The 23,088-nt window shown below is 37.8% G+C and overlaps 4 protein-coding genes across 7 annotated transcripts; 2 read left to right on the forward strand and 2 right to left on the reverse strand.

Moving 5' to 3' along the window:
• Nucleotides 1-1,322: 1,322 nt before the first annotated feature.
• On the reverse strand, nucleotides 1,323-6,000 carry ppil6 (peptidylprolyl isomerase (cyclophilin)-like 6). 2 transcript variants are annotated; one of them, XM_004083507.5, is made up of 8 exons: nucleotides 5,860-6,000; nucleotides 5,687-5,782; nucleotides 2,642-2,839; nucleotides 2,339-2,401; nucleotides 2,012-2,159; nucleotides 1,833-1,892; nucleotides 1,615-1,750; nucleotides 1,323-1,513 (listed from the first exon to the last, which is right to left on the reverse strand). In XM_004083507.5, the coding sequence occupies exons 1-8, from the start codon at nucleotides 5,935-5,937 to the stop codon at nucleotides 1,402-1,404; spliced, it is 891 nt and encodes a 296-aa protein (XP_004083555.1). In that variant the 5' UTR covers nucleotides 5,938-6,000; the 3' UTR covers nucleotides 1,323-1,401. The 2 variants fall into 2 exon arrangements, with proteins under 2 accessions (XP_004083555.1, XP_020570318.1); XM_020714659.2 differs by lacking the exon at nucleotides 5,687-5,782 and having other exon boundaries at nucleotides 5,860-5,996.
• A 6-nt stretch (nucleotides 6,001-6,006) lies between these two features.
• gen1 (GEN1 Holliday junction 5' flap endonuclease) lies at nucleotides 6,007-12,077 on the forward strand. 2 transcript variants are annotated; one of them, XM_078942967.1, is made up of 13 exons: nucleotides 6,007-6,529; nucleotides 6,669-6,815; nucleotides 6,882-7,058; nucleotides 7,369-7,479; nucleotides 7,564-7,637; nucleotides 7,716-7,801; nucleotides 7,884-8,034; nucleotides 8,651-8,687; nucleotides 8,762-8,842; nucleotides 8,927-9,057; nucleotides 9,138-9,199; nucleotides 9,679-9,822; nucleotides 10,525-12,077. In XM_078942967.1, exons 2-13 carry the CDS (start codon nucleotides 6,681-6,683, stop codon nucleotides 11,745-11,747), a joined length of 2,412 nt encoding a protein of 803 aa, XP_078799093.1. In that variant the 5' UTR covers nucleotides 6,007-6,529; nucleotides 6,669-6,680; the 3' UTR covers nucleotides 11,748-12,077. The 2 variants fall into 2 exon arrangements, with proteins under 2 accessions (XP_078799093.1, XP_011489949.1); XM_011491647.2 differs by having other exon boundaries at nucleotides 6,030-6,529; nucleotides 6,623-6,815.
• Nucleotides 12,078-13,930: 1,853 nt separating this feature from the next.
• Nucleotides 13,931-20,726, forward strand: si:ch211-51e12.7 (uncharacterized). 2 transcript variants are annotated; one of them, XM_004083506.5, is made up of 6 exons: nucleotides 13,931-14,114; nucleotides 15,291-15,379; nucleotides 15,567-15,716; nucleotides 16,036-16,176; nucleotides 17,981-18,100; nucleotides 18,459-19,465. In XM_004083506.5, the coding sequence occupies exons 2-6, from the start codon at nucleotides 15,291-15,293 to the stop codon at nucleotides 18,571-18,573; spliced, it is 615 nt and encodes a 204-aa protein (XP_004083554.1). In that variant the 5' UTR covers nucleotides 13,931-14,114; the 3' UTR covers nucleotides 18,574-19,465. The 2 variants fall into 2 exon arrangements, with proteins under 2 accessions (XP_004083554.1, XP_011489948.1); XM_011491646.4 differs by lacking the exon at nucleotides 18,459-19,465 and adding an exon at nucleotides 19,949-20,726 and having other exon boundaries at nucleotides 13,951-14,114.
• Nucleotides 20,727-20,966: 240 nt separating this feature from the next.
• Nucleotides 20,967-22,490, reverse strand: mrps10 (mitochondrial ribosomal protein S10). The gene is made up of 7 exons (XM_004083505.5): nucleotides 22,336-22,490; nucleotides 22,097-22,143; nucleotides 21,867-21,933; nucleotides 21,576-21,715; nucleotides 21,386-21,494; nucleotides 21,222-21,311; nucleotides 20,967-21,135 (listed from the first exon to the last, which is right to left on the reverse strand). The coding sequence occupies exons 1-7, from the start codon at nucleotides 22,405-22,407 to the stop codon at nucleotides 21,058-21,060; spliced, it is 603 nt and encodes a 200-aa protein (XP_004083553.1). The 5' UTR covers nucleotides 22,408-22,490; the 3' UTR covers nucleotides 20,967-21,057.
• Between the last annotated feature and the right edge of the window lie 598 nt (nucleotides 22,491-23,088).

The following is a 23,088-nucleotide window of genomic DNA, read 5'->3' on the forward strand; positions in this document are numbered from 1 at the left end:
AAGAGAGACTCATTGTCCGCTGAGACGCTGTCACTTTAACCCAATGCATCATGGGAGATATAGTGGCAGACAGACTAGCGTCTCTTAGCTTCATTGTTTTGTTCACATGTTCCAAGGTCTGATACCGGATCCCGTGGAAAGCTACACCGCTAAAGACAAGCTTTAGCTGGTATTTTTGTTAGAACTGAGAGACTTTACGAGCAGAATCGGAACAAGGAAGTGAAGACTTTAAGCACTTCTGATTGGTCAGACTGATGACGTGTGATTAAGCCTCCAAGAATGATTGGCGGAGACAGTTAAAGGGGCGGGACTTTTCCGAAAACAGCTTTAGCTGCAGCTAATTCGCGGTACTGTCATTCTTGTCAAAATGTCTTTAATAGAATCAAATAAACACAAAGAAAAAAGTATTTTACGATCTTTCATATTCCTAACTACTCAGTATTTTATTAGGGCCTGATGGATGAACACAGATCTGAAATCCTGGAGAAGGAAAATGTTTTTAGATCAGTTAATGAGGGCAATATCCCACGGCACACCTAACCATCTCCCACGGCACACTGGTTGAAAAACACTGCATTAGCCCATCATTTCAGCCAAGTTATTTGGCATGAAGCGACACTGCATATCATCATCCAGTCAGCAATGTCCGATACTACTTGCCTTTCTGGATTTTGTTTAATTAAATTTTATTTTGTTTCTGGAAATTACTTTGGTTTTCCCCCAAAAAAATCGGGAAAAATGTTTTTTTTGTTTTGTTTTCTAAAATGTAATGCTTTTTTATATATATTTGTCTGTTTTTCCTTTTTTTTCTGTCAGTGTGATCTTTAAAATGTGTTTACGTCAAGTAATTTGTTGATATGAATTCCACTTCAGGGCCACTGTACTTACTTACTATTGTCTACACAGCAAAAAGCCGTAACAGCTAAAGGATTCCACATAGTTTTAGTAAATTTTAAGTTCACAAACTGGAAGATTGGATTAACTACACATCAAACAACACTATAGATGTTTTAGTTTTTGCAAAACCAAAATACAATTACTTAGGTATGCTAGTAAAGATAACAAATAGATTGAAACGTTTTATTTCTTATCTTAACAATATATTTCATCATAATATAAAATATCATCTAAAATATTCATATATTCCTTAAAATAAACTTATGAGCAGGTTGCAAATGATTTTTTTTTTACCTTACTTCAGTACAAACATTAGAACAAGGGAACAAATTGTTAAAATGCACTAATGACTTTCAGACCTAACAAAACATGTCAAGATCTTGTTGAACATCTCATTTAAGTCATGGAAAAAAAAAGAAAAAATGCACGTTTTCAACTCAAGTTTACTAACAAGAAAATTAAAAGAAGTTCAAGAATGCCACTGGTAAACTGTAAATACAAGATCTACGGTTTAAACAGCCCACAAGCTGCAATCCTGCACTCAAACTTAGGTCTTTCGTTGCAAGTAGGAGCTTCTTCTAATTTCTTCAAGACATCAAAACCCTCGACCACTTGACTAAAATGAAACGAAGAAAAAACAGTTTAATTAGAAAGTAATAAAAACACCAGTTATAAATTTGGAAATAAAGTTATCCGTTTCCAGTAAGAAACACAAACCCGAAGCCCACATAGGTTTTGTCCATCCAGGGTGTCGGCTGCAAGGTGATGTAAAATTGGGATCCATTACTGTGGGGACCTTTATTTGCCATTCCCAGAATGCCTCGCTTGGAGTGGGAAATGGCAAAGCATTCATCTGAAACCCATGACAGGTCTATTTAAACATAAATCTACAGTAAGTAAATTCCCTAAAAGAATCTTCTAAATTTTGTATCGACCTTCAAAGGTTGGTCCATAGATTGACTCCCCACCGTTCCCTTTACTCCCTGGAGAAATATCTTCAAGCAAAGTCTCACAGTGATGAGTTTCTGACATTTTCTCAGTGAACATAAGCTGATTATATATTTATAAAAAGCACTTAAAAATTAAGGAACAACACATGTGGCTTTCTCCATACCTCCGGCTTGCACCCAGCCATTTGGCACTATTCGATGAAACAGGCAGCCCTTGTAGCAGAGCTGTAGGCCACTCTGGGACTGGCCACACTCCCCTGTGCACAAAGCCTCAAAATTCTTTGACGTCTTTGGACACACGTCTGAGAACAACTAAGGAGAAGACATGCAGTGTTCTCTAAAGATGTGTGCAGTAATCAAGCCTTTTCTTATGTCACAGTCTGAGTTACAACTAATTTCCAGGTGGATCTAGTAGCTCAATAATTTTGTGGTATTTAAGAGGTTTTTTTCAGAGACAATGTGTAAAAACATTGTAATACACGTTCCCTCACCTCAAACAATATTCTCCTTGCTTCTTCCCCGGCAATCTCAATGTCCATAAACACAAACCGATGCTGTATGATTAGAGAACCAAAATCTGTTTAAAAACTCTTAAAAAACAGAATAGGTTTAGTCTGCTGATTTGAAAATCATTAAAAGATTTTTTATTCCCAATAGAAACACATTTAAAATGAGTTGTAAATGCAACACAAGGGTGGCAAGAAATGTAACAGGAGCAACAATTATTGAAACCAATATAGAAACATCCAAATATTTAAAAAGATGAATCTCCCATGCACAATAACTTCACTTGCCCCAGTTTTTTGGAGGTGTTTGGTGTAGTACTCCTCAGCGAGAGCCTTGTAGAAACTCTGTGGAGTGTGTGGCTGAGTTAAGGTGAAATTCCATTGAGTTTTGGCCCAGTTGGACAAATCTGTTTCATCGCCAAGGAGAAAGCCATTCAGAAAGCACATCAGGTTGCTGGAATACTGCCAGGCCTCTCCACGCAGATCCTTGAATCACAAGTTTGAAACAAAACAATGCCTTTGTCGTGAGTCAGCATGACACAGCGTCAAGCTACAGCACTGTCTTTGTTATGTGAGGATAGGGTATCATAGCTATTGTGATTCAATTCCAACAGTAACTCATGTTATTAATAAAGACAAAATCTTTTTCCGTTTCAAGTGACTAATGTAGAAGATAAAAGAAAACAGGCCTATAAATAATGTATTTCAGATAAATGTAATACACTGTTAAAAGCTTTTCTTTGATATTACTTTAAAAAATTAAGGCAACATTTTCCAAGCAATTTTTTGTAGTTTACTGAAGTGGAATTTTAAGTTGGTAAAACTTTTTATATTCAAGTTAACTCAACATAATTGTTGAGAAAAAAACTACTTTAAAAACATCTTTAAATTTGAGTAGGTAGCACTTAATAAAAAGAGGATGTATATAGCAAATGTGTAACTATTTTTCATACTCAAATGTAAGTCCTAAAAGTTAATTTTTGATTAAATAACTTTTTTTGTTAGGACTAAAAATAATTTAAGAAATACAAAAGTGTCTTTTATTTTGAAAAGATTTATTCAGTTTGCAAAATTAAAATCTTAAAATTACGGTGGCCCAGAAGGGTCACAACACAACACATTAACTTTACACACAACACATTAACTTTACACACAACACATTAACTTAACACACAACACAATAACTCACAACACAACACATTAACTTTACACACAACACATTAACTCACAACACAACACATTAACTCACAACACAACACATTAACTCACAACACAACACATTAACTCACAACACAACACAATAACTCACAACACAACACATTAACTCACAACACAACACAATAACTCACAACACATTAACTCACAACACAACACAATAACTCACAACACAACACAATAACTCACAACACATTAACTCACAACACAACACATTAACTCACAACACAACACAATAACTCACAACACAACACAATAATTCACAACACATTAACTCACAACACAACACATTAACTCACAACGGAACTAAAGCTGCAATGGAAGTGCTTTTATTCTGAAATTTCCACTGGGCTGAGTGGCTAACTGCCTAACAGAAAGTAACGTCACAGTGAGCTGTGGAGGGAGCATGTTTCTTCTACAAGAGAAGCTACACAATGTTAACGCACACTCCTCCGCGCTGCACTCACACCCCTCTCTGTCGCTGCACGTGCTCCGCTCCTCTCCCTCCGTTCTTCAGCCCCCTCCTCTCACACTCACTTGGTCCCCAACACCCCCCACCCACCCACACACCCTCCCAGTCCCTGCACACGCTCCTCTCCTTTCTTCCGCTCCCTCTTCCTCTTCCTCTCACACACGCACGCGGTCCCCAACACTTGACACGACAAATGTGGAGAGATCCCCACTGTCAGGCTTTAATGAACACAATTTCTAAGAGGCGGGGCGTTGCACTCCCCCAACAACAGGTCCAGAGCCCGGTCCATTAAGCTCTGCCGTTCACGGAGCTTCAGTACATAAAACTCCAAAAGCCACATGGCCTAACGTAGGCCGCTATTATATATTCATGAGTGGGAAAAAACCCGCTGAACCGACCTTAAAACCGCCTAAATTATGCATTTTGACCGCAAATTTACACCCAAAACCGCCCAATCTGGCAACGCTGCTCCTAGCTTATCTTGTAGAAAATCATGCTCCCTCCACAGCTCACTGTGACGTTACTTTCTGTTAGGCAGTTAGCCACTCAGCCCAGTGGAAATTTCAGAATAAAAGCACTTCCATTGCAGCTTTACTTCCGTTGTGAGTTAATGTGTTGTGTTGTGAGTTATTGTGTTGTGTTGTGAGTTATTGTGTTGTGTTGTGAGTTAATGTGTTGTGTTGTGAGTTAATGTGTTGTGTTGTGAGTTATTGTGTTGTGAGTTAATGTGTTGTGAGTTATTGTGTTGTGTTGTGAGTTAATGTGTTGTGTTGTGAGTTAATGTGTTGTGTTGTGAGTTAATGTGTTGTGTTGTGAGTTAATGTGTTGTGTTGTGAGTTAATGTGTTGTGTTGTGAGTTATTGTGTTGTGAGTTATTGTGTTGTGTTGTGAGTTAATGTGTTGTGTTGTGAGTTAATGTGTTGTGTGTTAAGTTAATGTGTTGCGTGTAAAGTTAATGTGTTGCGTGTAAAGTTAATGTGTTGTGTGTTAAGTTAATGTGTTGTGTGTAAGGTTAATGTGTTGTGTGTTAAGTTAATGTGTTGTGTTGTGACCCTTCTGGGCCACCGTATAAAAGTACCGTACTCTTAAAATTTCAAATAGAAGTATAACAGTTTTAACTTAAAAATCAGCTTAGTTTAGGCATAACATAATTGAGTCAAATTGTCAACATTTAAAACAATAACACAAAAAAACAGGGTGAAAATTTAGAGAGAACTATAGCCTTTAAAAAACTTCACAGACGTTTTGGAGTCTTGGTGTATCCCAAACCAGCAAAGAGCAGGCTCTTAATCATAATGTCTGTATACAGGAACTTCTGATGATTCCTGAGGCATCTGGTGGATGGCAGTTAAATCATTTTATGTAAGTAAATTTTGAGTTGCATAAATATTTTTAAAAATTACTTCTAGAGAGCCTAATTAATCTAGAATAATGTGATAATAATTATTTTGTCACAAATTAACTGAAATAAACAATAAACAATGCCCTTTGAACTTTTTACAGTGTCGAAAATACTTTGGAGATTAATAAAATGGAAAAAATTGAATCATAATAGTAAAATAATAATAAGTATTTTCTGTTTTTTTGGGTCCTTCTACATCTAAAAAAATATATTTTAAAACAATGTACTGCCTGAAAATTCCTACCTTTCTCTTGTTGCATAAATATGTGTGCCAGTCAAATTCCATAAGTGGCTGGACTTTTAGGTCCAGAAATGCTTTAGGAAACTTCATATTTAGTCCCTGGGGTGACAACAAAAGGTTTTGCTTAAGTTATACTGGAGGAAAAATGTAGCCTAAAAATATATAAAACACTTTACCTCGGCAATACTTCTGGCAATGTGAAAATTTGTGTCTGTAATTAAGCCAACAATTTCTATGTTGACTTTTGAGTCCATGGTTAAAGAAAAATGTCAAAAAAAACCCAACAGTAGTGTAACCTTAGCAACCACAGAGCCAAGACCGATGGACGGCGCAGAATTGTGACGTCATCATCAGGTCGACCGTTCGGTTGGGTTTCGACCAAATTAGGTGTTTCCTCTTTTACGTATTTGTTTTTTGAACCCGCTTATTTATCATAATTTTATATATTTATATAGTTAAAAATAAATTAATAGTTTTAACTTTGTTCCAGTTCCGCTCTTGTTTGCTTTTCGATATGGAAACAAACAGCAAAAGAGTGTGGTAGTAGCATTCGACAAAACAAATTGAACGCAGCCTCCCAAGGCGCCAAATTTAAACAAAGATCTACGACTCCTCGTTACCTTTGTACAAAATTTGTGGTTTTAGTTACATTTTATCTACCTAACACCCCCTTTTGGTCACAATTATGGGGGTTCACGATTTGTGGTCAATTGTTGAACCGGTTCGCGAGTCGGTGTCGCTGTACAGCTTAAGCGGAAAGACGCTGGCAGTCGACCTTAGTCTGTGGGTTTGTGAGGCCCAGCACGTCCAGGCGATGATGGGGAGAGTTACAAAGCCCCACTTAAGGTAAGCCCATTATTATTATTTTTTTTGTTAGAGAGTCCTTCTGTTTGTCTAAAACCAAAATGTTATGCTATTTTTGGATTTGGTGGAATTCAGGAACTTATTTTTCCGGGTTTCGTCTCTCTCGCTGATGGGGATAAAGCTTGTTTTTGTGATGGAAGGAACAGCTCCCAAACTTAAAGCTGAAACCATGAGCAAAAGGACAAAAGCAAGATATGGACAGTTTAAAAATCCCACAAAGTGCAGCACAAACACCAGCAGGGGGCGCTTTAACTCCATACTCAAAGAGGTGAGTCACCCGGAATCCCTTTCTGATGTTTTTGCAGAACATCACACGCCTTTCTCCTTTATCTAGTGTGCAGAGATGCTGGATTACTTAGGAGTGCCTTGGGTGATGGCTGCAGGGGAGGCTGAGGCCATGTGTGCGTATTTGGATTCACAGGGCCTGGTGGATGGCTGCATCACCAATGATGGAGATGCTTTCTTGTATGGGGCCCGAACTGTCTACAGGAACTTTAATATGAGCAGTAAAGTAGGTCAAAACACACCATCTTTCCAAAACTAATAATTCTTGCTTTCTTTTGAGGGTATTTAACACTAGATGTATCCATTTGTTTCAAGCATTAGTAAAACAAATCATGTTTATCTATAAATATAGTGCCACTATAGACTGTATTCTAGACATTTGCGTCTATTGCCACCAATATATGGGCTCTGCTGGGATCTGAGTTGTACCAAGAGAAAATAAACAGTTTTTAAATGGTTCAATTCTTTACACTTTTGAACATAAAATCTATTCCTGTAATTCAAATAAGCATATAAAGTTTTCATTTTTCTCCTAGGACCCTCAGATTGACTGTTATCAGACTTCCAGAGTGCAAACGGAGTTAAATCTGTCAAGAGAGAATCTTGTTGGTTTAGCTATTCTCCTAGGCTGCGATTACATTCCTAAGGTGAGAATTATAAACCAAAAGCGTATATCACTCCAGGAAAAGGTATATATGAATGTGCATCTCTGTGGTTTTTTTTTCTTGTAGGGCATTCCAGGTGTTGGGAAAGAGCAGGCGCTGAGGTTAATACAGGCACTGAAAGGAGATTCGCTGTTGCAAAGGTTGGAAACCTTTTGGTTAACCCCTTTTTAGTAGTTCAATGATGAAACATTTTTTGCTCATTGTTTTTAACTTTCAAGGTTCATTCAGTGGAGGGAGGAGAACCCTACTGTGTCTGGTGTGGTTGTAAAAAAGGTTCCTCACTGCAACATATGTCGACATCCTGGTGAGAGACTTCAGCATCGATAAGTGAAAAGTGGTGATTTAAGGTTTTTGTGACAACACTGATCTTTACTTCGATTTTTCAGGCTCAGCCACAGCACATGGGCGACAAGGCTGCAGACTCTGCAACAGTCAACAATACTGTCAGCCTCAAGACTTTGATTATCAGTGTCCCTGTGACTGGCACAGCCACGAACAGACCCATCAGGTGGTGTCTTTCGAAGCAAACATCAAGAAGTGTGTACACAATCATTTATATTTTTCCATAATAAGGCTTAATAATACTTATAAATATCAATATTACGCAATATAATGATAAATGCTTGAAAGGCATGCATGAATTTTAGCAGTTTTGGGTTATTTAGAGAAAAATATTGTGAGTTTTCTAAACATGTAGTAACATTTACAATATTTTATAACCGTGTTATTATAAAGAAATTAAAGTCTAATTCCTTTAGTTAAAAAAATGACTGCCCTTTTTTTTTGACAGATTTGTTTTTAAATGAACGTAAATAAAATGTTCTTTGAACATTTACATAATGTACAAATTGTTTTTGGGTTTAAAAGGTAAAAACTTCTTAAAGTGGCATTTTCATCATTATGCAGAATTTTTTATTGAAATAATACAGATATTTTACTTTTACAGTTGAAATTCTAACTTACAACATTTTTGTTATACATCATTTTCTTAATGAAAGTCTAAACTGACCTAATAGATGGTAACAAACTAGGAAATTCAGTTTGTAAACTAGCTTTAGAAATCGCCAACATTTTTTTAAAGTCTTGTGATTTTTCTTTTTTTTCATTGATGCTGAAGTCACCATTTAAATCTTTTTTGTTTTTTTGTTTACAGAAAAACACTCTGCAGTCCCCAGTTTCCTTTTACAGAGGTACACCTAATTTCTGTCTTTTTGTAGTTTGTATCACAGTTAAAGTCCTTTTTAACACTAGAACTCTCTGTCAGATCATCAACGAGTTTCTGGTTTCCAAGGATAAACCTGTATCGCATTTCAAGAGGAGACAGCCAAATATGATGATGATGCAGGTATTCTCTTTGTAAAACAGTTTGTTTGTTTTTTTGTAAATCTGTGGAATCAGTGATCAATGGTTACTGCATGTTTTCCCTTAGAAATTTGCCTATGAGAAGATGGAGTGGCCAAAGCATTACACCAGCGAAAAGGTTTTGGTGTTGCTGACCTACACCGAGCTGATGAATCGAAAATATGGGACTGGCGTGTCCTCCCAGATCAAGCCCATCCGGTAGATGAACCATTTCTAAAACGATGACTGAAAAGTTGTTGTTATATTCCCAACGGAACATTTGTTTTTCCTTTAAAAAGAATCGTGAAATCAAGAGTGAGGAACGCTGTGGCTTGTTTTGAAGTCATCTGGAGAGCTCCAGGTTAGCAAACGTTTCATGTTAATCCGTGTTCTGCTTTGATATTGCACGTAATTGTGTACTGTAAAATTAGGGGTTTTAATGGGTGAAATAACATGATGATTGCGTCTTCAGTCAGAGGTTAGCTTTAGATGCTTGTCTCTTGAGACTTTGAGGTGAGCTTGTGAGGTGAAAAATGTGGCACAACAGCCTAGAGGTGCTAAACTGACTTCCTTTTGGAGCTGGGAAGTCTGTCATATCAAAGTCTGCTTCACTAACAAGCCCGTCTGACACAACAGGCCCGAGAAAGTCTCAGTCGATGCTGAGATGGGGATTTTCATGGCATATTAAAGAAATATTTCCTCTGTCAATTTCATTTGTGAGCTTGTTTGTGCACCATTTAAACAAATGCTTTGTTGTTTTTTAAGTTTTATTATTTAAAATAAGACAGAATAATTTGTTTTATTTCAGACTAATTTGATTCTGACCTTTTCTCTCTCGAGAACATTTTGTGTTTCCGGAGGACCGACCTGTAGAGGAGCAGCTTGAGGTGAGGACGGTGGAAGAAGAATCCCTCTTTCGTCTGGCCTTTCCTGAGGTCGTAGAGAGCTACATGAGGAGCAAAGCTCTGGTCCAAGAGAGCAAGAGTAAGAATGTGTTTTAGAATTGATAGCACTACACTAACATGCAGGTTTAAACTCAAGATTTTCCATGTACCACAAAGCTGCTCCACTGCTTTAACAAGTCTCCCAGACTTCCCTTGCTAAGCTGACAGCAGTGTCCTGATCAAAGCCACCTGGGGATTTTACTAGTTTTTCAAGGCTGTCAATTACAACAGCCCCAACACTAGAATATAGACTTCTGCTTTGACTAATTCACACTTAAGGCTTTAATGCATCTGAAAGTTGTCTCCCTTATGGGTTCTGCTGTTTTATTATTGTACTAAATTAGGTTTACACAATTTTTAGCATTTTCTTCATAATGCAGTTGATGTTATTAATACATGACTAAGCAAAAATTAAAGTTTCTGCCACATTTTCCAGGTCAAATATTAGAAATTTTAAACTTTCTGCTACAATAAAATAAATTCAATTGAGTTATTTATGACAATAATTTGACATTTCTTTCTTTCTTTTTTAGTTCGGTGTTGCATTAAACAGTTTATGACCCACTTTGATCACAGATTTGAGTGAAATGACATATTTGGACTGCAGTCGTTCCCTTTAACCAAATGAAAATGAGAAAGAGGCCTTCTTATAATTATTTAGGTTTATTATTGTCCTTTTGTTTCATTTTGTCCTGCTTTCATTTAACAACTGCTTCTAACATTATGTCTGGGTTTTTTTCAGAAAAAAGACAGAAAAGAAAGGAGAAACCTTTGGAAGTCTCTGATAATGTCACAGAGCTTTTGGCAAAGATGACCCTTCACGGCTCTTCCACACAACCACAAGCTCTGCTTCCTAGCAGCTCCAACTACAATCAAACAGAAGTGCTTGTTTTAGACAGTCCGGTCTGCGATAAGCAGCTTCACAAGGAAAAAGTAGACCACAGCAATCCCATCAGACCTCTGCCTCCCACAGCTTCAGAGGATGCTGCTTCACCATCTGTTTCTGTTGTTATTGGCGCTTTACATTTGAGTGATATTGACTGGGATGCTTCTTCTTTTACATCCTCCCCTACTCCACAAGCAAATAACACCACTAAACCGGAGGAAAAGACCACAGGCAAGGATGAAAGACAGGAGGAAGAGTCGGGACAGGAAGCCTCAGACAGTGTCAAACAGCCAGATCTGGATCTGTGTTACACAGACTGTTCTCTGAGGGACAGATTACTCATGAGGAACTCGAGTAAAAGTCTGAGTTTGACTCAAACTGATGATGTGGTCTCAAAGTACTCAAATGCTGATTTAAACTTTTCTGAAAGTAATTCACAAGGAAAACTCAGGAAGATCATCTCAGAGGAGAAATCGGGTTTTAGAGACAAAGGTCAGTGTGCATTAAAAGTGACAAAAGAACACGCACAGAGTTCAAGAGAGCAACAAATTGTTGCACAAGTTCGACAAAAAATGATAGAAAACGTCAAATTCAGCAGAAATCGTGAACAGAAACATCCGTTAATCCAAACTGCCCTGACATCATCACAACGATGCGACTCTTACCCAGGTAAACGTGACAGAAACAACTCAAAACAGCAAACCATCAAGAAAAGTGTGTGCATGAGTTTGTGTTCATCCAGTGAGGAAAGTGACGTAGAAAACTACAATTCTAAGCCTCAAGGAACCACAAAAGCAGCACCAGACGAGATCAAGAGTAACTTAATTTCAAATCCTCCTCTGAGACTTGTGCCTAAAACAGACAAGCTAGACAGAAAAACTCCCTGTGAGGAGGTCAAACCCTTAAAATCTGTTTTAGCTCAAATTAAAAATCAGGACATACATGGGCCTGAAACTGATGGTGTGTTTCTGCAGTCTCCAGACTCACCTGTGACTGTGTTAGATGAGGAAGACTCTTTGATTTGTAGCGACAGTCCACTGCCATTGGCAGAGAGGCTGAGGCTCAAATTCATGAAGTGAGTTGCAGAGGTTAATCTGTCCCACTTGAAATTTTGATGACATCCTGTTTGATATTAAAATAAATATCAGTCTTTAAAGTGACATTTTTAAAGATGAATGTCTAAACATGTTTTCTTTCTCCAGTATTATTTTTTGTATATAATGTATCTTTTTACATATTTGCATTCAGAGCAGAAAAATCCCTTATAATTGGGTCAATTTTGGAACATTAGGCTTGCTAACCTATTTCAATGTAAAGATTCGAACTGTGTAATTGTAATCACTGAAACAAAGAGATCAAGCTTTTCAGAAAGCATGAAATATTAAAGAGATGTTTTAAGTCTTTTCCCATATTTGTTTTTTAAGAATACTTTTTGCTTCTTGTAGAGCCACTTGAAGTATTAAAAATATGTAAAATTGTAGCTTTATTTGTTCAAGCTCTCTCCAACCATTCTTTTCCTAACTGCACAGCTGAAAGGAGGAGGTGCTGCTACTGAGAAGATTAGTTTTACAACAAGTGTCGATTCCCTTGATCATGGGTGAGGCCTCACACCTTTTCAGACATGAAAGGTCCAGCAGGAGCTCCACTGACAGCTGTCTGTGCCAAATTACAAGAGTAATTTATTTTTAATAGATGACAGCCATAAAACAGCTGTTTTAAGGACAGTGAATTTGTTTTAATACAGTTCTGACTCAAAGTGTAAAAACAATCAATTGAAAATTACATTTTTGTAGAATTTTTGATAGGAAATGTGATTTCCAAATGAGAGTTTAAATGATGCAGGCATTCTGATCTGATCTTTGGTCTATATTTGACCTCTAGTCTTAGGACACACGCGGGTCTGAGTTGCCGGGTTGGTGTGAACAGCTCAGGTACAGCAGAATCCTTCATTAGTCAGATCGCATCAAACTGACAACTGTTGTTCTGCAGACTTTAAAGAGTAATTTCCCACAAAGGGAATCTAATTATTTTTCTTTCTATCACATTACCTTACTGCGTAGCCTTATTCGCACCACAGTGACAAGGAACGACGTCCTTCAAGAAGGCGCTTTGGCACTTGCGGGGTTCTTTGAACTTCTGTCGCCTTAGCTGTGAACCCATAAACCTCCACGGTTTCTATATAAATACGCTTGGGCAAAATCACTTTACCAGCCTGGTATTCGTTCTGAGCACGGCCGTCTGGATTTCTGACATGGACGTGGAAGCTGAAATCCTGTCTGAGTGGAAATGCCTGCTGAGCCCCTCTGGAGAATTTTCAGAGCTTCAACACCAAGCCGCCTCTCCTCAGTCCCAAATGGATTCCACGTGCTCCTCACCCGAGATGAGCTATCCTAACAGGCGTCGGGACATAAAGGATTTCTCCTCCTTGGACTTCTCGGAGCGCGAAGTGGCTTCAACGGCGCAAAGATCAAGCAAGTCCAAAATGTCCACCAAACGACGCATGAAGGCCAGTGAGAGGGAGAAGATGCGGATGAGAAGTCTGGCAGAGGCTCTCCACCAGCTGCGCGACTACCTTCCACCGGATTACAACCAGAGAGGCCAGCCCCTGACCAAGATCCAGACACTGAAATATACAATTGAATACATAAACAAGCTTTCAGACGTCCTGGGCCGTGCGTAAAAGGGCGCAGTTTGAACAGTTTTTACGCACAGGAGGAGGGAAGGGAACGACAGCATAAGGATCCCTTCAGAAATCAGTTTATCTTGGCCTTAGTGTTCATAGCCAAGCAACATCTGTTTTTCTCTTGTTTTGTCATATTAGTGGCATAAATATGTAACAAATTTGCTTGAATAAGTGACATGCTTGGATTAGTAAAGACAGTATTAGACGTAGTATTTAAAATGCAAGTATACATGTATATTTTTAAAGTATTTTTTACATTATGATGTTCTTTATATATGACTTTTTAATCTTTATCAGTGTTTTAGATTTCATATTTTTTAGAACTGTTGCATGATTTTAAAGTCTGCGTTTGTTTGCTTACTAAAACTTATTGCTTTGTGTGTTGGAGAGTTTTTACATTATATTATATCTTTAATAAATAGTTTTAAATGCTGTTAAAGAAATCTAAAGTTCACAATTTGATGTTGATCTCTGTCTTCGATTGCAGTTGAACTTGTGATCCAAATAAAACGTGACAGAAGTCTGTGGTTTTACGTCATCACGCTCCGCCAATCACAAAGAGGATACGGGCGTGGCTACAGTCTAATGTCTTCTTACAAAGAAATCCCAGCTCTGTTTGTTTGATGGAGCCGCCATTTCAAAGCATCAAGATATTGCTTGAAATTTTCTAAATTTTGATTTTATATTTTTCTAGTTCTTTTTAGTAGCAGTAAGACTGCGAATACATTTTTTTAATCTACCTCATTTGCATTTTTCCCCGAATGTAAGTCGTTGCTGCTTTTTATTTTGAAATTGCATAATAGAAACTAGCGTTTCGTGGCTTCATTGTTAACATTTTAAGTAACGCCAGTCTTGTATTTTTATAATATTTATTAATTTAGTTAAGGGGTGTCATAATCTTATCGGTAAATCATGGAATCAAAAAAGTAAATAACGTGAATATATATTAATTACAAAATAAATTCCCAGAGGGCCTTTCAGGCTGTTGCTCCACACAGTTTGCCAAACACATTTTTTTAAAAATTATATATAATAAATCATTTCATTTTTCTGTCTCGTGGATGTAGATCACATTTACGAGCTTGACGGATTAAAAGTGGAATGTTTTCATGATGCTCTGAAGCTCATGAGGTTTTTAGTTTGAAAATATCTTAAGTATTTCCGCTTTCTGATCCATCACCGTATACAGTTAAAATGCATCATACACAACCGCATATTAATTCCCCCCCATGAATACAAATAAATAAATAAATTGCTCATTAAGACTATTTTAGATGACAGTGATTTTATAAAAAATAATTAATTATTTTTTACAGCATATTTGATGTGCGCTCACAAAACATGCAGTAATGTTATTTTGTCAACAAAAACAAACAAACAAAACCAAAAATAAATGGGTTTTGTCCTTGGAGAATTACACAAATTAAATTTGAGACAAAAATATTGTTAGCATCAGTTCATAACTCATCAAGTATTGGGTCTTGTTTTATTGCCTTCTTCTAATTATAGGTTACATATTCTTTATGCATCTAGCTTTTTAATGAAAAAAAATAGATGAGACAATTAGTGCACAAGAGCTTAACCACACACAGATGTGAGGCAGCTTCCACCTTAAGCCCATATCTTCACTTGTTTTTTGTCCTTAAATCTAAAGCAACTTTATTTTTGTTCTCCTCAAAAGAATTATAGTCATTCTGCTTCTCCGATGCATCAATCTGCCAAATTTTTGTTTTCCTTTTTTTAGTCTTGTTTCAAAGACAAAATACATTTTTTTGCTACAGAAAAATGTATTTTTTAATCAACATGAGGGTTTTCTTTTTCTAGTCACTAAATGTAGTTTTTCTGGAAAAACCTCAGGTTTTACAGATGTTATACAGATGCCATACAGATGTTAAGTAAATGTAATTTGTTCTTGCATGTGTACATTCTTTTATTCTAGATGAATGCTGACACAGAAAAGAACACTACAGGAAATTTTAAAACTACAAAGGAGGAATTGGAGACATCGGCAGCTAATACTTTTTCACGGTCTGTCCCATTCCCATGTATTTTGAATTCCAAATTGTTACTTTAGATTGGTGAATAAGTTATTCCTTGTTTTCTTATAATTGTAAATATAAAGTGATATGATTAAATCTAATGTTTTCCTATATAAGAGTGTTGTATTATACTAAAATTGGTGAAATGGTCTTAGTTTCTTCCTTTTTTTCCTCAGGGGTCATGGCTTCAGAGGTCGAGGTCGAGGGGGGCGCATGGGGCGAGGCAGCATGCGTGGGGGGCGAGGAGTGATCAAAGGTTTTGGACCGCCTGGACGTGGGAGGGGACGAGGAAAAGACGGGGCCGTGAATGGATTTGGCTCCATGAGGTGCTCTTTTTGCCAGATATGTATAATTCTGAGCAAAAGCTGAGAACGTTTTTAGGAAAGTCACCAGGAATTAGTTTTTTAAGTTGTTATCTAAGAGGCTTTGGAAAGAAGCTAAAGTCCAGATGGCTTTTGAAAAATAAATGGCTTTGGAACCATCCTAGATGAATGAGACTCTTCAGACATATGTTGAGCAGTAACACATTAAAGATGTCACATTGTTATTATCAAGTCCAGAAGTAGTTTGTGTGGTTTTTCTCCAGATTCTTCATTAGTAACTTTCTTTTTCAGATGTTGACACTCTGTTCTCTTATTCCTGCAGAGGAATGGGAAGGATGCGGCCATACCCAGACATGAGGGGCTGTAGAGGTCGGGGGGGACCTGTGGGTATGGGTCCTCCTTTTCCCCCTCCTCCTCCTCCTCCTCCCATGCACCTCAGAGGCCCTTTGCCTCCCATGCCTAGGTAAACTTGGTTTACAAACACATGAAAAAGTTTTTTAAAGACCAACTCCAATGAAAATTGTGTTTTTGGTGTCTTTCACATATTTTTGTGGCATTTTTCTCATGACTGAGAAAGAAAATTAGGCTTAAAATTGCAATTTCTGAGTATTTCTGTGTTCATATCATTGTAAATCAGGAACAGATGAAAATGTGTTTGGAAAAAGCCTGTGACAATTCAATTCAATTTTTTTCAATTCAATTTTATTTGTATAGCCCAAAATCACAACAACAGTCGTCTCGATGGGCTTCGAAGTAAAACATGAACTCAAAAGGATCACGAATACAAAGAGTTCAATAGGAAAATACTAAAATGAACTAACAAACTGACTAAGCTATACTGGCATCCCTGCCCTTAGACCCCCCTTCGCGGTAAGGAAAAACTCCTAAAAAAACGGATTCCGGAAAAAACGAAGAAACCTCCGGGGTGCCCACATGAAGGAGGGATCCTTCCCCAGGACGGACAGGCTCTAACTCTTAGAGAAGAATTAACTTATCTCACTATACAACTACATATATAAAGTCTGGCAGACAAGCTTCATCCAGACGGAGTTGGGGGGACAGTCAGGGGAGCGAGTCGAGCCTGAGACAGGAACCACAGCCAGGTGTAGGAGCAGGAGCAGAGACGAGGTACTCGGTCAGGTACAGAGCAGAGACGAGCCAAAGACGAGCCAGAGGCAGGATCCACAGCCAGGTGTAAGAGCGAGAGCAAAGGCGAGGTAAAAGGTCAGGAACTGGAGCACGGATGAGCCAACTGGAATCTGGAAGCACTCCCACTCCCCAGGAGGGGAGAGAGAAAGAGTGACAATACATGAATCGCACTGCGAGCGAAGTGTTCTTATTGGATGGTAAGGGACCATGAGGTCTTTAATATAGGACGAGGCCATTCCATGTAAGGCCTTATAGGTTAACAGGAGGATCTTGAACTTGATTCTAGAATCAACTGGGAGCCAGTGAAGCGTAACCAACACAGGAGTGATGTGATCTCTTCTGCTAGTTCCAGCTAACAATCTAGCTGCTGCATTCTGAACAAGCTGGAGACTTCTTCAGGAACTCTTAGGAAACGCTGCTAACAAGGAGTTACAGTAATCCAGCCTAGACGTAACAAATTCATGGATGAGTTTTTCAGCATCACTCTTAGAAAGTATATTTCTGATCTTAGCAATATTCCGCAGGTGAAAAAAGGCAGTTCTACACGCCTGAGCTATGCGTGCCTTAAATGATAAATCCTGGTCAAATAAAACCCCAAAGTTTCTAACTGTGAAATTGGAGGCTATACTTACGCCATCCAAGGAGACTATCTGAGCAGACAGAGCATCTCTGAAGTTTTAAGGACCTAGTATAATGACCTCAGTTTTTTCTGGGTTCAAGAGGAGAACAGTGACGTAAGCACCACAAGCTCCCTGCTCCGCTTCATTCTGATGCATCCACTTGGAGAGAAATAGATCCATGTACGTCTTAGTTTTCCTCGTCTGATAGCTCGGATATTGTTTGCCCTTTTTGTTGCAACACTAATCTTAGGTTGGGGTTGTGAAGGGCTTTAAGATTGCGGGAGAAAATGTAAACAACAGTCCATCTACATAAATGGCCTTAGAAATTGACAAAAGTTTTTCAATTTTGCCTAAAGAGAGCATAATCATAATTCAAATACAACTGGGAACGCTTGGAAAGTAGATCAAAATATGATTGGAGACAGACTGTAACTAGTAGTTTATTTTCACTTATATGCACAAAAACTGTGCAAAAAGCAAATTTGTTTGTGTTTGTAGGCATGGACCCCGTCCTCCGCCTCCTCCTTGTTTTCCTGGTTTTAGAGGTCCCCCGCCCCTCCCAGGAGGGATGCGACCTGCCAGACCTCCGCGCCCTTTCCATCCACGTGGCCCGAGAGGGTAAGTGGTCCGTTTCAGTTTTGTCAATCTTTTTCTTTTAGTTAGAAACTCAAATAATAAACAAAAGCAGGAATTTTCTCCTCCGTTTACCTTTGATTTCTCTGAATTACAAGTACTTTTTTTTCAGAGTTTCCTCTTAGATGAAAGAAATTGTATTTAAACTTTTAACAAAATGTAATGTCAGTTGATGAAATAAAATAGTTTTACTTAAAGCTGAAGCTCATAAAGACACTTGTAACATTTAAAAAGGCATCACACTTGTAACTTAAAGGTAAGCTGACATCATTGCACTTATCATAGTGTGCCCCCTACTGGCCAAAGCCTAGAGTCCAACGTGTGATCTTATCCTTTTACGCAGCTACCACAAAGGACCGGTCCCTCCTCCTCTGCCTCCCCCCTTACCTGGCCCACGCCAGAGGTGGCCAGGCCCCCGACGCTTTTTACACAGCCTGCCCCCCCAAAAAAATCTATAAATAGGCACCCGCTATTGTAAAAGGAGCCCTAAAGGGGTGCAGAGAATGAAACATCCCTGAATACACATAGATTTTCATAAAATAGTCTGTGACCAAATGCTCCTGGAATTGTCAACAGAAAATCAGGACATGTAAAGACAACAATAAAACAGATTTTTTGTTCACAATTTGAACATTGTAAAGGCCTTCTCTGAGTCTGTAAAATGTTTTTGGTTGACTCTGTTTAGGAAAATATTAATGCAGGATGTGAACTCTTAAATGGGGGGGGGGGGGGGGGGGGGGGGCAGTTATGTTCCAGACAGTCAATGTTCTGTGCTTCTTGTTACAGTCACCCTGTTGGCCTTAAGAGGTTTTTTTTCCCCTGATTTTCTAAACGGATCAAAATATGGGGGACTTTGTCTGTTTTAAGGATAAGATGGGGGGTAAAGACATAAAGAAATAAATCAGTGCACTGGGAGCCCTCACATTGTGCTGTTAATTCATTTCCTACACCGTGCAGCTCCTTAATCGTTCCTTTTGTTACAAGAATAACGTTATCTATGTCACTAAGTAGTGCAAATATATTGTTAAACGCTTGTCAAGTGATGAAATATCAGTTTTGTCAAGTATTAAATTCTATATCTTTCATGTGCAGCTATGAGTAAATAAATGTGTCTCCAGCAGTTTGTCTACCAAAATTTACAGTAAATGGATAATATTCTCTTTATATATTTACTGTACACTGCAGTTTTATTTAATATAAGTCTCCATTGAATCAACATTTTGCTGTGTTTAGTTCTTGGAAGTGTTACCTGTTCACTGTAATTTACGTCATTTCTGTGAATCTGTGAATGTGTGTTTCACAAGGAATTGGAGGTAGACTTGACAGACAATAAAAGTAAAAAATAAATGATTTCTTTTTCCTTTTTCTTTCCTGTCAACCAAGTCTCAGAGTTGTCATTAATTTTGCATAACATGTGGAACAGAATGGAACAGCATCAGTGGCGAGAGCTTAAATATTGGAGATCAAACCATTTGTTGTACCTGATTAAAAGAAACTTAATAGATATTCCCTCGTTGAGTCTTTTTAAATTTTTAATAATGTGAAAAAACAGCTCAAAAATCATTAATTTTGTTAACTTCCTTGTATTGTTTTTCATTTTTATTCCTAATTATTTTCTAATTAGGTGTAAGATTAAAGTGGAGACAAGTCGTTCGGGGTAAAAACAAAATTCCATTCAATTTCAAAATATGACGACGTCTCTGAATTCCCTTTACTGTGTAACCAACTGCTGCTGTAGAGAAATCAGACCAACAGTCCCTTGAGCCTTTGCAGTCCCTGTTTGTATCTCCCTGTTGTCGATTACAACAGACTGACTGGTGTTGTCTCCTGAAGGGGGGCACTCAGTACAGTGAACCTCCCGGCCCCTGGGACCCCGGTCCTCCCTCACACCTCTCTCCTCCTTCATGAATGACATCTGGTTCAGGTCTTCGCTTGAAAAAAGGTGAGCACCCTGATGTGTCTTTGTTCCTGTCTGAAATCAGGAGATTCTCTTTCAGGAACGAAGGTGGAACGGCTACAGGCTAAGCAGCAACAGGATGAGGAGGATTATTAGGTACATTCATCTTTCAAATATTGATAGCAGTGCTTTTGTCAAGAAAAACAAAGGTGCAAATCATTTAAAATTGACACTTATCATTAGTTAATTTTTTGTGTAGAAGTGGAAAAGTTGTCAATGTAACCTATTTTATACATTGTTCAACACTGAAATCAAGATTGATTCCTTCTTTCAGTAAGAAATGCAAGTAGTTTTTTAGGCTTTGTAAAGGAATTACGATGTAACCAGTGAGGGTTTTTGTGAATTTGGACCAAAATAAAAACTCTGAAGAATACAGAAATGTCTTAAGAGGTAAGGATCTTTTTAGCTTGGATTTCATTATGTCTTAAAAGGAAGCTACTAAATTTTGCATTGATAATGTGATAACAGTTGTTTAGAGGGAAAGATTACCTTACTAAATTCCTGAATGATCAACGATGGGATGGATTAGCTCTCATCTGGTATGGATACAGTCACATGGTATTTCAGCATCTATTGTTAATGTGCTTTTTTATAGGAAAAGGTCATTTAAAAATCATGCAAATTTTGACAATTTAATAAAAGAAAAAAGTACGAGCTTGTGTGTCTTTTTTCCCCCCATACTACTGACATTATGCAAGTTTCCTTTTATGTTCTTATTAAAAATGAAATAAGCTATTTGGATGAGCAGCAAAACTTTTTCATAAATAAACCTTTAAAGTCCATTTTACCCTGAACAGAAAACTTTCAAAGATCCAAAGCAGTTATTCTGCTATAAATACTATTGTTAGGTCAAGAAGGAGGACAGTCCTGGTTTAGAATAACAACACAAGCCAGTTATGGATTAAATTGATCAGTTTACTTGCAAGCACAGAGTATTGGGACCCCACTGGTGTTTAACAGAACACACAAAAGGACAGAAACGTTTCTACTGGCTGGGCTCATCAGTGGGTTGGGACTTCCACATGGGTTCAAGGATGTGGTCTGGTATCTTTTCCATGGCCGTCTGATGGTGAGAAGCGAACAAACAGGAGTGACTGATCTTTCATGGCTCAAATGACAGATTCTGACTCCGACCTCACAGAACCTTACCTTTGTCACCTTCATGGCTAAACCTTCTGGGAGATTCCTCTGTATGTATTCAAGATACACTTGTGCCGTGCAACCTGTGATATGCGATAGCTACAAAAAAGATCAAATCCAGTGAATAGATGCATGAAATGTTTTACCGTAACCTTTCAAAGTGAGTATCCCACCTCAATATGTCGATAGTGTGTTCTCATCTCGTACTGAACCCTGTGTTTTTTGAAGATGTGCACAGACTTCAGGAGTGTCAGCCTATCTATGTCCATTGGTGGTTCGAACCTGTTTGAGAGGAAAAAGATGACGCAACTTAAAAACTAGAATATAATGTCACAACGCTGTGCATTTGCCAACTAGACTCACACTTTGTTAACATTGATGCCCAGCTCCTTAGCTGCCAGAGTGGCAAAGAACTCATAGCTGTCGAGGACCGCTCTGTCATGGCCCTTCACCAAAATCCCAACTCTCTGGAAAAGCGTGTCTGGTTCCTCTGTGACCGTGATCTGGGAGGGAAACACAGTCAGTGACCTCATGAAACTGCAAACCGTAGAGCTGCAAAAGGAATACTGATGGACAAATCATAGCCAGCGGGTGATTTACTTTACAAAACAAAATGCAGTATATGTAATTATTTTTTAGATGGTGGATACTCACTGCTGAGGGTGTTGATGCAAAAGCTGAGGTATGAAAGTAAGTGCTGGGTGTCTGTGATTGATGAAACCTGCAAAAGAAGAACTGCTTCAGAGATAAAAACAATAAAAAACTTGAGATATTTTCAAAATGATCCCCCAAAAAACCCCAATAGATGGAGGACAGAATTACAGCACGAATGAACATGACTGATATATGAAATAATACCCGGAACTTCTTTGCTTATATCTTACCGGTTTATACTGCATTTTCCGTGAACGGCACTGGTACCTAAACCTCTCTAAAACAAGCAAATGATTTGAATGATCTCAGACAACAAATAACAGCATTTCCACCACATCTGATCTGGGTTTTATCTCGCTGCAAACACGAGTGACATGTCCTAAAAGACTACATTCATTCCACATTTTTAAGATTTTATATTTGAAACCTGGTTTAAAATGATTTACAGAAGAGGACCAAACGAACTTACCAATTGTGAAATGTCTCTAGTTAACCTTAGACAAGCAAACAGTTGTCTCTGGGCAGCCATGACTGCTGCCATGTCTTGAGGGAGGTGAAAAAGGAAACGTTTAGTCTCTACTGCCGCCTGGTGGTCGGAGGAATGAATGGCAGCTCATTTGTAATAAGAAAAAACATCAAAGGCGGATGGGAATCAGACAAGCTGCTTTAAATATAAAACCAACTAGAAGTAAAGTTATCATTACGAATAATTATTTGATTAATAGTTAAAAAAAGTAATTAGGGAAAAAACCCACTCAAGTACGGATAAAAAATGAGAGTAAAGTTAAGTTATAGTGTACATTTTCAGAAGAAGACAGAAAATAAATCAAAGTACGAATTATGGTATTTAAAAATATTAAAATAAAATGTTGAATAAAGCAATAAAGCGCCCTTTTTTGCATTCATTTGGTGAAAATAAAGCCATTTTAAATTTACAGAAGAAATTGGAATGACTGATATTTCTGATGGCAAATTTAAAGTGATTAAAATATAAAGGATAATATTTTATGCTTGATAAACTAATATTAAAATTTAGCCATTATCATTAAACAGAAATAAAATTGACAAAAAAATCAAAAGCAGCAATGAAACCTCATTGATGAATGTTTTAGAGTTTACAGGTTGTTAGTAGGGTTTTATAGTTTTGACTTAGTTCAAATTTGCTATACCTTACATGTTCTCAATAGTCTTTTTATGTTCGGTCATTTCAGTTTTTCTTTAT

The sequence above is a fragment of the Oryzias latipes genome, chromosome 24, assembly GCF_053564925.1.
Source record: "Oryzias latipes strain Hd-rR chromosome 24, Olatipes_Hd-rR_3.1".
Lineage (NCBI taxonomy): Eukaryota > Metazoa > Chordata > Actinopteri > Beloniformes > Adrianichthyidae > Oryzias > Oryzias latipes.